The 15,324-nt window shown below is 37.0% G+C and overlaps 1 protein-coding gene across 1 annotated transcript; it reads right to left on the bottom strand.

Moving 5' to 3' along the window:
• Nucleotides 1-11,668: 11,668 nt before the first annotated feature.
• On the bottom strand, nt 11,669-14,516 carry LOC121229172 (polygalacturonase At1g48100). The gene is made up of 8 exons (XM_041112609.1): nt 14,070-14,516; nt 13,823-13,951; nt 13,559-13,729; nt 13,431-13,466; nt 13,127-13,334; nt 12,715-12,796; nt 12,412-12,520; nt 11,669-12,314 (listed from the first exon to the last, which is right to left on the bottom strand). The coding sequence occupies exons 1-8, from the start codon at nt 14,355-14,357 to the stop codon at nt 11,910-11,912; spliced, it is 1,428 nt and encodes a 475-aa protein (XP_040968543.1). The 5' UTR covers nt 14,358-14,516; the 3' UTR covers nt 11,669-11,909.
• Between the last annotated feature and the right edge of the window lie 808 nt (nt 14,517-15,324).

The raw sequence follows: 15,324 nt of genomic DNA on the forward strand, positions 1-15,324 counted from the left end.
TGAATATTTGTAAATCTGATGCGATAATGAATTGAATTCCGTGATTTGTTTTTAGTCTTGTTTCGGACTCACACTGGGCTCGAGTAGCTCACCCCCTCTTAGTGTTTCTCTTTTAGGTACGTTTTAGAATTTTGACGCTGGGCTTGGTATGCGGAGGTCTAGGACAGTCTTAAAGAAATAGATAATATAAGTTTGTATTTTCAATTTCTATTTTGTTATTTAGTTTTTTTTAAATGTAAGGTTTTATAAAATTATGGTACAAGTTCTTTTTTAATTTTTATCTGTCCATATAGTTTCGATTTTATAATAAAATTAACTGTAATTTTTACTGACTGAATTTGAACAATTAAATGTTTCGGTTTGACGTGATAACATGTTTTGTAAAAATTTACCTATGATCACTTTGGAGATCAATGTAACATCCGGAATTCAATCTAAACTTTTCGGCAGAGTTTAGGGTGTTATAGGGACACGGCCATGTGATCCCATTTTCAATCTCCACACAGCCTGTGACATGGGTGTGTCTTTGGCTGTGTGAGACACACGACTGGGCCATACGAGTGTGTATGCCTTATATTTTGAAAATTTTTCTAAGTTTTTAGAAAATTTCTTGAGTTATCGGTTTTGTCCCGAACCACTTCTAAAGTATGTTTTGGGCTTCGTAGGCTCATATGAGGGACTTGATTAATGATTATGAATGACTTGTATTTGAATTTGATAATCGTATGAGAAATGTATGTTTGATTGTATAATAAGTCCGGTAATGCTCTGTAACCTTATTTTGGCGATTGATATGGGTGAGGGGTGTTACAACCATATTATTCCATTACGAAACGTATCAGATAATATGCAGCCAAGCTGGAAGAATATATGTGAAGGTTGCTTCTTAGAACACTTCCTCCATATATATCCAATCCTACCCAGAACATATACAGAAAACAGATACAAAAATAACAAATTAAACATGCTAAACATGCTTAAATACAGATAGCAGGCATACGTCTAACAGAATAATCAAACATACATAACAGTTTCATACTCAGAACAAAATATCAGACTATTAGATTCCATAGTTTTAGGGTTTGGTTAGCCCTTACCAACTTTATGATAGGCCCTCAGTTAATCGGAACGACCCGTACGACCCTAGGAAGAATTTGAGAAAAATTGACCCACATACCCATGTGGTATGCCCGTATAGGCCCACACGTCTAGATTGGCCTTGCCCATGTGGCTCACACGGCCTAGCTCAAAATCCATATGTCCATGGGGTCCCACACCCCTGTGTGGCCCACACACCCAGATTGGCCTTGCCCGTGTGGCCCACACGGCCATACTCAAGCTACCACACGGTCGTATCTTACGCACGACCATGCCTTCGTCAATCACACGATCGTGTCTCTCACATGACCAACCACACGGGCGGTCACACCCCATGTGGCATCGACAAAATAGTTTTCAGCTTTTGCCAAAGTTCGATTTTCTACTTTTCGGGTACACACATAGTACGGTTTTGATGCAAAAACACTCCCAAGCCAAACAACACCGTAACACCCCACACGATTTTGGCTTTAAATCCACACAAGAAGAGCTCCGCTTTACACGATTTACAACAACCGAAGGGAATAGAGAAAAGAAAAACATATATGTAACGACTGATTGAAACAAAATAGAAGAAAGCAACATGTGAAAAACAAAAGAGCAAAAGGAGAGAGAATATCAAATTGACGTTAGTTTTCATTTCTAGAGAGAGGAAAAATTTTGAAAAAGAAAAGAATAAAATAAAACTAACTCCCAATCCCTCAAATTTCTCCCCACAAACACCTCAATCTCAACCACTTCAAAATTTTAATTCCACCAAAATTTTATCACAAAATCGAGTCAAAATAATACCCATGCTCTCGAACCAGTAGGTTCATTCTGAAATGAATTAACAAATAGTTTTGTAAAAGCTCACTCAACAAGGGTAAGGCTAGAATTAGAAAAATAACAAAATTTGGCAAAAGTGAGACTTGAACCCAAGACCCCACACACACACCCAGAACACTTAACCAATGAAGCATACAGATATTTGTGTCAGATATTTACAGAAAAAGGGATAAATTAATTAGGGCATTACAACTCTACCCCCTAAAAGAGATTTCGACCTCGAAATTTACCTGATCAGAACAAATAAGGATATTGCTGACGCATCAAGTCCTCAAGTTCCAACGTGGCTCCCTCAATGTCATGATTCCACCATAGAACCTTTACTAACGGTATAAACTTCCTCTTTAGAACCTTAACATCTCGATCCAGAATCTAAACTAGCTCCTCCTCAAAAGTCAAGTCTGGTCTAACCTCGATCTCATCAACAAAGACTACATGAGATGGATCAGATCGGTATCGCCTTAACATCGAGATGTGAAACACATCATGGATACAGTCCAACTCTGGAGGTAACTCCAATTGATAAGAGATCGGTCCCACACGCTTCAGAATCCAATATGGCCCAATAAACCTAGGGCTCAACTTGGTCTTATGACCGAATCTCAGAACTTTTTTCCATGGAAAAACCTTAAGAAAGGCAAAGTCCCCCACAGAATACTCAATATCTCTCCTCTTCAGATCTACATAAGACTTTTGTCTATCATAAGATGCCTTCAGACAATCTCAAATTAGTCTAACCTTATCTTCGGTCTCAGAAACCAACTCAGGACCCAAAACTTGATGCTCATCTAACTCAGTCCAACATAACGTAGTACGACACTTACGACCATACAAAGCCTCGTAAGGTGCCATCTGGATGCTAGCCTAGAAACTATTATTGTAGGCAAACTCAGCTAACGGTAGATAATCTTCACAACTACCTCAGAATCTATCACGCAGCTCTGAAGCATATCCTCCAGTATCCGAATCACCCTCTTAGATTGACCATCGGTCAGGGATGGAATGCAGTACTGAAGTCCAATCTCAAACCTAGAACCTCGTGTAATTTCACCCAGAACTGAGAAGTAAAGCGATGATCCTTATCAGAAATTATCGAAACAGGAACGCCATGCAGTTGAACAATCTCAGAAATATAGAGCTTCGTTAACTTTTGCAGAGAGTAGTCCATCTGAACCGGAATAAAATGAGCGGACTTGGCCAACCAGTCTACAATGACCTATACAGAATCTTTCTTAGTGGGTGTCAAGGGCAACTCATTAACGAAGTCCATCGTCACTCATTCTCATTTCTATAAGGGAATCTGAACGGGTTGTAGCAAACCTGAAGGCAATTGGTGCTCAACCTTAACTTGTTGGTACGTTAGACAACGAGCAACAAAATTTGTAACCTCATGTTTCAAACCCAGCTACCAATACAACTTACGAAGATGTCAATACATCTTATTACCTCCGGGATGCATAGCATAAGGGCTACTATGCGCCACTTGCAGAATCGACTACCTCAAATCAGAATCATTTGGCACACAGCTCCGACCTCAAAACACAGAACTCATTATTCAACCCAAAATGTGAAGTACTGCCACTCTCAATCTGATGGAACCGTAAACAAAGAGACTCATCCCCAAATTGCTTATTCTAAATCTAATCAATCCAAGTCGGCTTTACTTGCAACTCGGCTAATAAACCCCTATCATCAAACAAACTAAGGCGAGTGAACATCGTTATCAAATCAGTTATCCCTCTACGACTGAGAGCATCGGCCTTACTAGGATGATACTCGATCGTTCAGTCATAATCTTTGAGCAACTCAATCCATTGCCGTTGTCTAAGATTCAACTCCTTCTGAGTAAGGAGGTATTTGAGGCTCTTGTGATCAGTGTAGATAATACACCTTTCACTATACAGATAGTGCCTCTAGATTTTCAACGTAAAAACAATCGCAGCTAACTCGAGATCATGTGTCGAATAATCCCCTTTATATGTCTTAAGCTGACGGGATGCATAAGCCACTATTTTACCGTCTTGCATCAATACACAACCCAAACCAATATGTGACGCATCAATGTACACCACAAAATTTTTACCGAATTTAGACTATATCAGAATAAGAGCCTGAGTCAGAATAGATTTGAGCTTCTTAAAGCTCGATTGTTGCGCATCAATCCAGACAAAAGGAACACCCTTGCACAAAAGCTTAGTCAAAGGAGCTGTAATCAAAGAGAACCCCTCAACAAACCGATGATAATAACCCGCAAGACCCAAAAAATTACAAATTTAAGATACGTTCTTAGGCTGTTTCCAATCAAGCACAGCTTCAATCTTTCTTGAATCAACTCAAATCCCCTCAGTAGAAACCACATGCCTTAGAAAAGTCACCTCTCGCAACCAGAACTCACATTTGCTCAACTTAGTGTACAGCTGCTTCTCTCGGAGTATCTGAAGCACTACTCTAAGATGTTCATCATGCTCATCCTCGGTCTTAGAGTAAACCAAAATATCGTCAATAAAGACCATGAAGAACTGATCCAGATATTGCTGAAAGACTCAGTTCATCAAATCCATGAATACAGCTGGAGAATTCGTCAGACCAAAAGGTATAACTAGGATCTCGTAATGTCCATAACGAGTCCTAAATACACTCTTATGAACATCAACCTTCTTAACTCTAAGATGATACTACCTAGAATAGAGATCAATACTCGAAAATATTGAAGCCCCTCGTAACTGATCAAACAAATCATTGATCCTCGGAAGTGGATACTTATTCTTCACTGTCAGTTTATTCAGTTTCTGATAATCAATACACATCCTCATGGTGTCATCCTTTTTCTTCACAAATAGAACCAGTGCTCCCCATGGAGACACACTAGGGTGGATGAAACCACGATCCAAAAGCTTTTGAAGTTGAGCCTTAAGCTCTGTAAGCTCCTTTAGTGCCATACGGTATGGAGCGATAAATAATAAAGCTGTATTCAGTAGAAGCTTAATGCCGAACTTAACTTCGTGATTCGGAGGTAAACCTGGTAACTCCTTAGGAAAGACAACCAGAAAATCTCTTACTATTCTGATATCCTTGGTAGAAGAGTCCTAGAAATAGAAACACTAACATAAGCCAAATACGCCTTATACCCTTTCCGAACAAGTTTCTCATCCACCAGAGTGGAGATCACATTAGATAGATAATCTCGATGCTCACCGATCACAACCACTTCCTTATCATCCTCAGTCATCATAACGAATCTCTTAGTTGTACAATCCAAACTAACTTAATGCTTAACCAACCAATTTATACCTAGAATTAGATCGAACTCTCCAAACGGTAACTTCATCAGATTTGCCAGAAAAACAACCCCTTGCACCTCTAACGGACTATCCCTATACAGTTTACGAACCTGGATAGACTGCCTCAACGGACTCAGTACAGTGAACTCACTAACAGATATCCCTAGGTTTTCAGAAACAGAACTAGCTACATATGAGTATATAGAACCTATGTCTACCAGAGTAGTATAAGGTACATAAAGAATAAAGAACGTACCAGTGATAACATCTGGAGCATCTCTATCCTTTCAGCGTCGAGCAGCATAAACCAGTGTAGGCTGCCTTACCTCTGTCTAACTAGTACCTCTGTCGGTACTCTCTGTCCAAGGCCCACACCATTACCACCCCTAGCCAGTCAACGGTTCTTAAGTGGCTGCTGAACCACCCTTTGAAGCTGTACAATACTCAGTCCTGAAGCTTGCGTCTGATCTACCCGTTGTAGACACTCTCTAATATGGTGCTCCAAAGACCTACACCTTAGACAAGCCTCTAACCTCCTCTAGCATTCGCCCAAATAGCGCCTACCACAGTCACTGCATGGTTGAATCCCAGTAGGAGCAACAGGAACCCTCACTTTAACTGGCCCTTTAGGCTTGACCTTTTTTTAGACATCTAAACAGAACTAGAATACTCTAAATCCCTCTTATTCTTGCCTCTCTCACGGTCTCTGTTCTAGCACTCCATACGCTTAACCTCATCGGCGATCTTTACCTTATCAACTAGAACCGCGAACTCTTACTCTCTCTGTGGAGCAATCAGAACCCTCAGACTATCTTTCAGATTGCTCTCAAAATAGACATACTTTTCATACTTAGATGCCACCATGCCTCGAGCATAGTGGCTCAACCTTAGAATCTCGGCCTCATACTTGGCCACTGATCTATCACCTTGCGTGAGATTCATGAACTCATGCCTATGAGTATCCACATAACTCGCCCCCACGTACTTACCCTAGAAGGTGGTCTTAAAAAAATCTCAGTTCAAACGATCAGGCTAAGTACCCTCCTCAACCGTTAACCACTACTGATATGCCTCATCACGAAGCAAAGAGACTGCACCTTCAATTTCTACTCGGGAATACAGTCTAAATCATTCATGATCCTCTCGGTGGCCTCCAACCAATACTCGGTCACAGTTGGGGTGACTCCAATGACACCCCTAAACAACTCAGCACCATTAGACCGAAGTCGTTCAGTTACCGACATATGACCCCCAGATCCAGAATGGGGTCCAACAACCCTCTCCAATATCCTCATATGGCTTTGGACAGTGTGTCGTCCTCAGCTAAATGGCTTTGAGACCCAGTCTCAATAATAGGTAAAACCAGTGTCTCACTCGTATCTAAGTGTGGCATACTGCCTAGAGAGGAAGACTCAGCTCAAGCCTCCTACGGCCACGAATACCACGTCTGCGAGTTCCAGGAGCGCTCATCGTAAATTTCAAATTTTATACATCAATTTTAGTATTTATTAGAATAACATAAATTATCAGAAGTTTATAAATGTTTTCGGAGGTTTCAGTCTCTAACTATTTCAGTAAGTTTCAGAAAGTACTATCTATAGTGTTTTCAGCATATACTATCTAAGTTTCAGAAATACTTACAGATCGCCTCCGTAGACTCGGTGTACCACATACCTTCTCAAATTATTCAAATTTTCTGAAAACCAATTCTTTTGAAACAAAATTTTGGAACCCAAAATTCACAACCCAAGTTTTGCAACCTGGCTTTAATACCACTAAATGTAACACCCTAAACTAGGCCTAAACGTTATGGTCGAATCCGAAGGTGACACAAGGTAAGGTTTTGAAAATAGAGTCGTCTTGTCAAATAATTCACGTTTCATAATTCATATTCATTTATGTCAATTCTCAAAAGTGTTACTCAATCCATTTATTTGCCAAAACGTAATTTGCAGCGGAAGCCTAAAAATCATTATATTTTTTAAAAAATACAGTTGTATTTTAAAAAAAAAACCCTGTTTTAGTAAAAACCATGGTTTTTAGATTTTAGTCGCAAATAAAGTACTAAAATGAAAATCCAAATCCAAAAATCAACCAAAAAGTCCAGAGAATCCAATTATTACAAAACTCTTGAAATAATCCTTAAATTAAAATAAAACCCATAAACTTTATCAATTTACAAACTCGTGATCACCGAGAGGCTCATTCGTACCAATTTACCTAAATCTATGGATTACCTGAACGCAACAAACAAACAGATTTGAGTTCTCGTAAACTCAGTGTGTAACCCAACAGAATTAAGCATGCAAACATACAGAGATTTTATATACCATCAGATACAGATTCAAGCTTTTGCCCATTTCAGATACAGTCAACAGATTAGATATACAGATTAGATATACAGAATCCTACCCCATCTCTGACCATCCCAACACACCATGTGGGGTTTAAAATACCCACCCATCCCTACACACCATATTGTGCCATTATGACACGTATCAGATAATATGCAGCTAAGCTGCCAGAATATAGACTAGGGTCGCCTCTCAAAACACTTCCTTCACATATATCTAGTCCCACCCTAAAACAGACACATAAAACGGATACAGAAATAATAGATTAAACATGCTTAACATGCCTAAATACAGATAGCATGTATACATCAAACAGAATAATCAAACATGCATAATAGTATCATACTCAGAACAGAATATCAGACTATCATATTCAATAGTTTTAGGGTTTGGTTAGCCCTTACTGACCCTATGGTAGGCCTACAACTGATCGAAATGATTCGTGAAACCCTAAGAAAAATTTTTAAAAAATGGCCCTACATACTTGTGTGGGCCCATACGCTCGTATGTCCCACAAGCCCAGATTGGCCTTGCCCGTGTGGCCCACACAGCCTGGCCCAAAATCCATATGCCCGTGTGGTCCCACACGCTCGTGTGGCTCACATACCTAGATTGGCCTTGCCCATGTGGCCCACACGGCCACACTCAAGCCACCACACGGTCGTGTCTTGCGTACGACCATGCCTTCGTTGATCACACAGCCAACACACGGGCGACCACACACCCGTGTGGCGTCGACAGAATAGTTTTTTTTACTTTTGTCGAGGTTTAATTTTCTACGTTTCGGGTACACATCTAGTACGATTTCGATACAAAAACACTCTCAAGCCAAACAGCACCCCAACACTTCGCATGATTTACGATGAAAGCCTCGCTCTACATGATTCACAACAACTGAAAAAATAGATAAACAAAATACATATATGTAACAATCGATTGAAATAGAATAGAAGAAAGCAACAGGTGGAAAACGAAAGAGCAAAAGGAGAGAGAACACCAAATTGATGTCAGTTTTCATTTTTGGAGAGAGGGAAAATTTTTGAAAAAAAAGAATAAAATAAAACTAGCTCCCCAATCCCTCAAATTTCTCCCTACTAACACCCCAATCTCAACCACTTCAGAATTTTAATTCCACCGAAATTTTATCACAAAACTGAGCTAAAATAATACCTACCTCACGCAAGGATTCAAACACAAGCCCCCAACACACCAACACCCTTACCACTCAACCCAGCAGGCTCATTCTAATATGGATTAATAGAAAATTATATAAAAGCCCACTTAACAAGGGTAAGGCTAGAATTAGAAAAAATAACAAAATTTGGCAAAAGTGAGACTTGAACCTAAGACCTCTCAAACACAGCCAGAACACTTAACCAATGAAGCAGATAGATATTTGTGTCAAATATTTACAGAAACAGGGATAAATTAATCAGGGCATTACAATTGAAATCGAAAGTAGACAAAGACAACACAAAAAAAGTTGGGCTAAGTTAAAGATTTACCGACGAAAAAATGTTGAGATAAATCATGAGCAGACAAAGGCAGCAAAAAAAAGGTTGAATTAGATAAAATATTTTCCAACTAAAAATAAAAGTTAAGATAGGTTAACATTTTCCCAACTCTCCTAAAAAGTTAGTATATGATTAGATTTTGTCAACACCAAAAAAAGTTGCTTAAATGTACAAATTTAAACGACACAAAAAAGGGTCGATGTATGCCAAAAAAAGTCATCTTAGGCTTTTTATATGACGACGCTTTCATATAGTTGGGAAATGTATAAAAAAAGTCGGTATAGTGTTAGACAAAGCTGAATCTTATTGAAGTGTTGCCTTAGTCATGCATATCCCAAACCTTATACAAAGAGTTGGCCAAAGCATATGTTGGCAAGTCTATCCCAACACTTAGGAAAGTGTCAGCCCAAAAATGTCGACATAGTGTTGGACAAAGCTGACTCTTATTTAAGCGTTGCCTTAGGCATGCATATCCCAACCCTAATATAAAGGGTTGGCTAAAGCGTATGTCGACAAGTCTATCCCAACACTTAGGAAAGTGTCCGCCCAAAAGTGTCGGCATAGTGTTGGACAAAGCCAACTCTAATTTAAGCCTTGCCTTGGGCATGCATATCCCAACCCTTATACAAAGAGTAAGCCAAAGCATGTGTTGGCAAGTCTATCCCAACACTCAGGAAAGTGTTGGCATAGTACTAGACAAAGCCGACTCTTATTTAATCGTTGCCTTAGGCATGTATATCCCAACCCTTATACAAAGAGTTGGGCAAAACGTGGGTAGGCAAGTCTATCCTAACACTTAGAAAAGTGTCAGCCCAAAAATGTCATCTTAGGACTGTTTTTTTTGTAGTGACATGGGAGTGGGTTGGGAGAGGACGATGGTGGAGGGAAGGGGAAAGGGACAGGGGTGAAGTGGGGTGAGGGTGGAGGAAGCGGAGGGTTTAACATTAATATAATTATTTTTATTCAATATTAATATTAATATAAAGTTTAAATTTGTTATTACATTTTTAAAATATTTATGTATTTTTATATATTATTAGTATTTTTGTTAACAATAATTTTTTTATTTTTATATGTTTTTAAAATTTATTATTATATATTTTTGAAAATATTTATGTATTTTATATATTTTGTTGAATCTTTTTAAAATTAAGATCAAATTGAGAACATTTGTAAATTTTGAGGGTTAAATTTTTTTAAAATTAAGACTAAATTGATATAATATAAAAAAGTTGAATGCTAAATTTGTTATTATACTGATTTTTAATTGTCATGTCGGTTTACCATTTGTGATTTTAGTGAGAGTGACTAAAATAACTGAATTATGTAACATAGATGCTTAAATTGCAACCTTTTATTTTGAGTGCCTAAAATGAAAATTGTTGACATTTAGATGACTATCTATGCAATTTATCTTTTTCTTTTTAAGTCGGGGTGCAGGCCATTGGGCTCACTGATGGGTATATGGTGACTAGCTATCCATATTGAGTAGGAGGTTGGACTCTTGGGGCCAATGTGAATCGGGTCCAGACCCATGGATCTCCTTTTTTACCAGTTGACCAATGGATCTTTAATTGACTCACTCGAGGGGCTGTTTTCTTTTCTTTCTTTTTTTTTGTTCTTTTTTTTTTCTTCTTGTTTAGGCTATGTGTGGTTAGGAATCAATGGCCATGGTTTTTGGGCCAGCATTTCAGTGCCATTGCTTCTTTACCTGTTGCTACATATGGGGCTACCTTGGAGGTGGAGCAACCACTAATAAAATTTGCCTATGATTAAGAATGCCAATTGCCAATAAAGAGGGACGAGGTGGGTTGAAAAATTTGCATTTGAATTTGTCTTTCCTTCACTAAAATTGGTATAGCATTTGAATTTGTCTTTCCTTCAATAAAAGTGGAATACTTTGAAGCCATGCGCGTGCAGTCAGGGAGTTTCTATGGAAAAGAAGGGTTATTGGACGGTGCACGCCCCATCCCATTTCCCACCATTAAAACCCTTTTCTATAAATGCCTTTTCCAATTCCCACCTGCATTGAAAATGCATGTTGGGGTTTATTTTTTTGATATTTAAGATTCCCCTAGCCAGTTGTTATTCCCACCAGGGTAAGAGAATTATGGTTCTGTCACCTTTTCATCAAATTGTTTTTTATAAAGAATGTCACGGTATGAGAACAGGGAAGAATCTCAAACTTCGCTAAAATTATCACAAAACTTGCCCCAATTTATTTTGGATTGTATTTTTATTTTAGAAATAAATAAATTAATTATATAAATCAGTAAAACAATCTTCTATTGGATTGCATTTTGATAGCTCGATATTATTATTTTAATATAACTTTTATAATTTTAAAATTTCTATAACTTCTTTTTATAAATTTTATGATTTTTAAAAATAATTTTTAAATTTAAAAGAGCTTAATTAATTTTTTTAATTTGTTACTTAAGTCTTTTTGACTCTTTAATCTTTATTAGTTTAAAATTTTTTAATTTACTTGTAATAAAATAGAAAATATCATATTAAATAAATATGTAAAAATTAAAGATTAAATTTATTATTATACTTTATATATAAAAACTAAATTTTAGCATATGAACGGTTTTATTCACCCATCTAATATAGATGGATTAATTTACTATTTTTTCAATAAATATTGAAGAGTTCACTTTACAAACAAAACAAATAGATTACGTACATTGCATTGGAAAGCAAAGTAATAAAACTTATACAAAAAGCCTCACCTTCTCACACTCAAAAATTTAGCAGAAGGGAAGCTTCCAAGCAACATACAGAGCCAACATAACACACATACATTCGAACCAAATCCCCATTTCAAAGTATCAAAAACAAACATGCTCCCGAGATCGAGCTATTCTCTTGACGGAACCACCATCCCTTCTCACGCAGGAGTCGATGCTCGAAGGATACAAAGGTCCCTGCGATTTCCCGTAAGAGTTCCAACACAATGCCTCATCCAAACCTCGATATTTAAAAGACGGTTTCAATTGAATATCGGTTAGATCAACATCGGTGCATGGTATTCCATTGCTACACGCAAGGTGAACCGGTCGCGACGTGTAAGTCCCGACGATTTGATCGTATTTAACACCTAAAATTGCCACCGCCATCGTTTGGTTCTTGCAGATGTCCTTGTCGCAGTAGTATTGGTCGATTATTATAGGAACTTTTACGTCAGAGACTTGAATATTGGAAAATGAGACGTTCTTCACAGATCCCATACCTCCCTGTTTCATAAGGGGAAAAAAAAAGGGTTAAGTAAGCCTGATAAAAGCTGAATTTTAATCTTTAAATAAATCAGATTACATTTTAATTTGGTTGTACCTGCCAGGTCTTGATTCTAACTCCAGCTAGCGTATTGAAGAGTGAGACTTTCTCAACAACTATATTGGATACACATGCAACACTCTTGTCTTTCCCCAGCCCTCCCAAACTGTGTTCATAAGCAAGTATATGTCAGTTTTCATTGCATCAAGAATATAGTAATTACAATCTTGTCTTGTCACACAACCAAATAATAACTTTTAATTTAATAATGTTAAATGATATATATATTATAACATAATTATATATTTATAATACACAATACACATCGTTTAGCTTTTAATACATGAAAGTTGAATTTACCTAATACCGTGACCAGGGCCGCAATTAATATGGTGTATATGAACGTTGGAGCAACCTGTTTGAATGGATACACAGTCATCTCCTACGAAAAAGAGAACCCTAATTAATTAATCAAATTAAATAATTAGTATATTAAACAATTCGACATAAAATAATAAATAATATCTAAGGGGCCCCCCAACTAGGGTGGAGTGTACTTTTTGTTCATGCTTGTGAGTTCGGTGTCGACAGTTATTATACCGTTTAAAAGGGTCTTCAAACCAATCATATTTCTTCACTATATCATCACTTTTTTAGGCACTTACAAATGCCCTAATGTGCCATGCACTATCTCAAACTTGTCATTATTTCTTTTTACTGCCTATATGTAATAGAATATAACTTTGTTTCTCATAAAATTTTCATTGCTTACCACATCCGATATTGGAATGTTGGATTTCGACATCTCGGGTGTTTTGCAGATGAATTCCATCGGTATTAGGGCTAGTCTCCGGCGAAGAAATCGTAATGTTATCGACTTGGATTCCACCGGAGCTGTCAAATTTAAGGTGGCATTGAGGGCTGTTTATGATTTTGATGTCGCGAACTATCACATTGAAGCTCGAGTAGAATCTTAAAGCCTGTCAATGGTGGAAAAAGAAAGAATCAGAATCAATGTAATTTGGCAATAACATGTTGAAAAACTAAAGAAGATAAAAGAATTAATCAACTCTTACAGTTGGTTTCCAGTTCGGAACATGTTTCAAGTACTTCTGCAATAGAAGATGAGTTAATTTAGTAACTCAAAAACGAGTTTTGATTCAAGAATTATCGGACTATGCGTGTTACGAGATATAAGATTAACCTGAATAAGATAAATTTGATTAGATGGAGTCCACCATTGAGAGCCTTGACCATCGACCACACCAGAACCTTGAATGGTAAAATTATGGATCCATTTGAAGTTTATCCATTGAAACAAGCTGGATTTCGGCCATGAACCCACTTTTGGAGGGGCTAAAAGAGCTCCATTGATCTGTTTCCAAGTTTATTAGCTTCAATCATTGAGCATTTTGGATGAAAACATGACCAAAAAAAAAAAAATTCTTGTTCCCATTACTTATTTTACCTGCAAAACAAGGTTAGGCATGCATGGACCTTGGAGAGTTATGGGCTTGATTAAGAACTTGAATCCCGATGGAATTTCCACAGTAGCACCAGAGATCTTACAGGCAGCTTTCCATGCTGTTAGAAACGCCTGTTTTGTCGAATTACAACAATATTGTAAGTTATTGTCTCACTCTCTCAAAGAAATTATACCATTTGTTTTAATGTTATCTTTATTATTATTATTATTATTATTATTATTATTTTACCTTTGAATCATCAGCAAATCCATTACCCTTTGCTCCAAAGGACAGAACATCAAATGTTTTGGAACCTGTTGGATAAGAGGCATTACCAGGAATAGTAGGCGGTGGTGCAGGGCTTGAGCCTGGAACAGTACAATTGTCGCCATTGTTTTTGTTGTCGCTGTTATTCTTCTTCTTGTTTTCTTTATGCTTATGATGATGGTGCTTTCTTGCTTCGACTGAGGTTATGGAAGATGTGATTATTACAAGAAACATTAAAGCTACAAGACATAAACTCCTATGTAACTTCATGGTGCCTCTAGAAATAGGATACTTGAGAAGTGATGAAAGGGAGCTCAGGTTGTTTTTGAAACGAGGAAAGGTCGTTAAAAAAGACGGCTTATATAAATCGACTTCCACAAAAATGGCCTTGTTTCGGTTCTAATTTGCAAGGGTACCCCTAAATATGAAATCGTCAATTATTCAAAGATTTTTTTGTAGAATATAATGTAGCAGGCCCGAGTTTGATGCCGTATGGAGCTTGATTTGAAATTCCAAGTTTGATTACAATTGAGTTGAATTTTGGTGGTTATTATTTGTACTTGATTCGAGAAAAAGGTTAAACTAGGTTGAATTAACACTGAATACTCATGTTACTGAGTAATTAATTTTGTGACTAAATGTGTTTTGTTATGCTCTTAGCCTTAACAATGATAATTTTAGTTTTAGTTTCAAACTGTTGTTGTTATAGTATTTAGGAAGATATAGGTTTAAATATGTTTAAGTATTGAAGAGGGATTAAAAATAAAAATAGGTATGCATATCAATATTATGTCAAAAAGAATAAATATGATTAGAACTTATAATTACATTATTAAAAAAATAAAAAAAGTAGATATTTTACAAAGGGAAAAAAGAATGCTAACCTATGCAGCTAAAACCTCATTAAGATGATATTAATTAACAAAACATGAAATTAATAAAGATTAATATTTTCAACTATTGATTGGGTTGTGTAGAAATATACCTTTATATGCTAGATTGGAATTCAAAATTAAATGTGTCTTTGTTCTAACAACCGTGTAAGCCCCATACAAAAGATAGGTTGGCTCGCTTGAACATAATCTTTTTGACTATGTTGTGTATAAATAGATCTTAGTAGAATAAGTGATTTGGCATAATCCAAATTGATGTTGTGGAAGTGCATAATTTTAAATAAGCTTATACATTGTCCATGAATCAAATTACATATCATCTTATTCTTAAATGTAAATCACTT

The sequence above is a fragment of the Gossypium hirsutum genome, chromosome A05 (assembly GCF_007990345.1).
Source record: "Gossypium hirsutum isolate 1008001.06 chromosome A05, Gossypium_hirsutum_v2.1, whole genome shotgun sequence".
NCBI classification, from domain to species: Eukaryota; Viridiplantae; Streptophyta; class Magnoliopsida; order Malvales; family Malvaceae; genus Gossypium; species Gossypium hirsutum.

Bases quoted from the DNA above. Each gene is read 5' to 3' on its own strand.
- LOC121229172 (XM_041112609.1), bottom strand. From the start codon at position 14,357: ATGAAGTTACATAGGAGTTTATGTCTTGTAGCTTTAATGTTTCTTGTA. The intron at 13,467-13,558 runs GTTAATCTTATA...CTTCTATTGCAG, and splicing joins ATCAAATTTATCTTATTCAG to AAGTACTTGAAACATGTTCC. The intron at 12,315-12,411 runs GTACAACCAAAT...CTTATGAAACAG, and splicing joins TTAGAATCAAGACCTGGCAG to GGAGGTATGGGATCTGTGAA.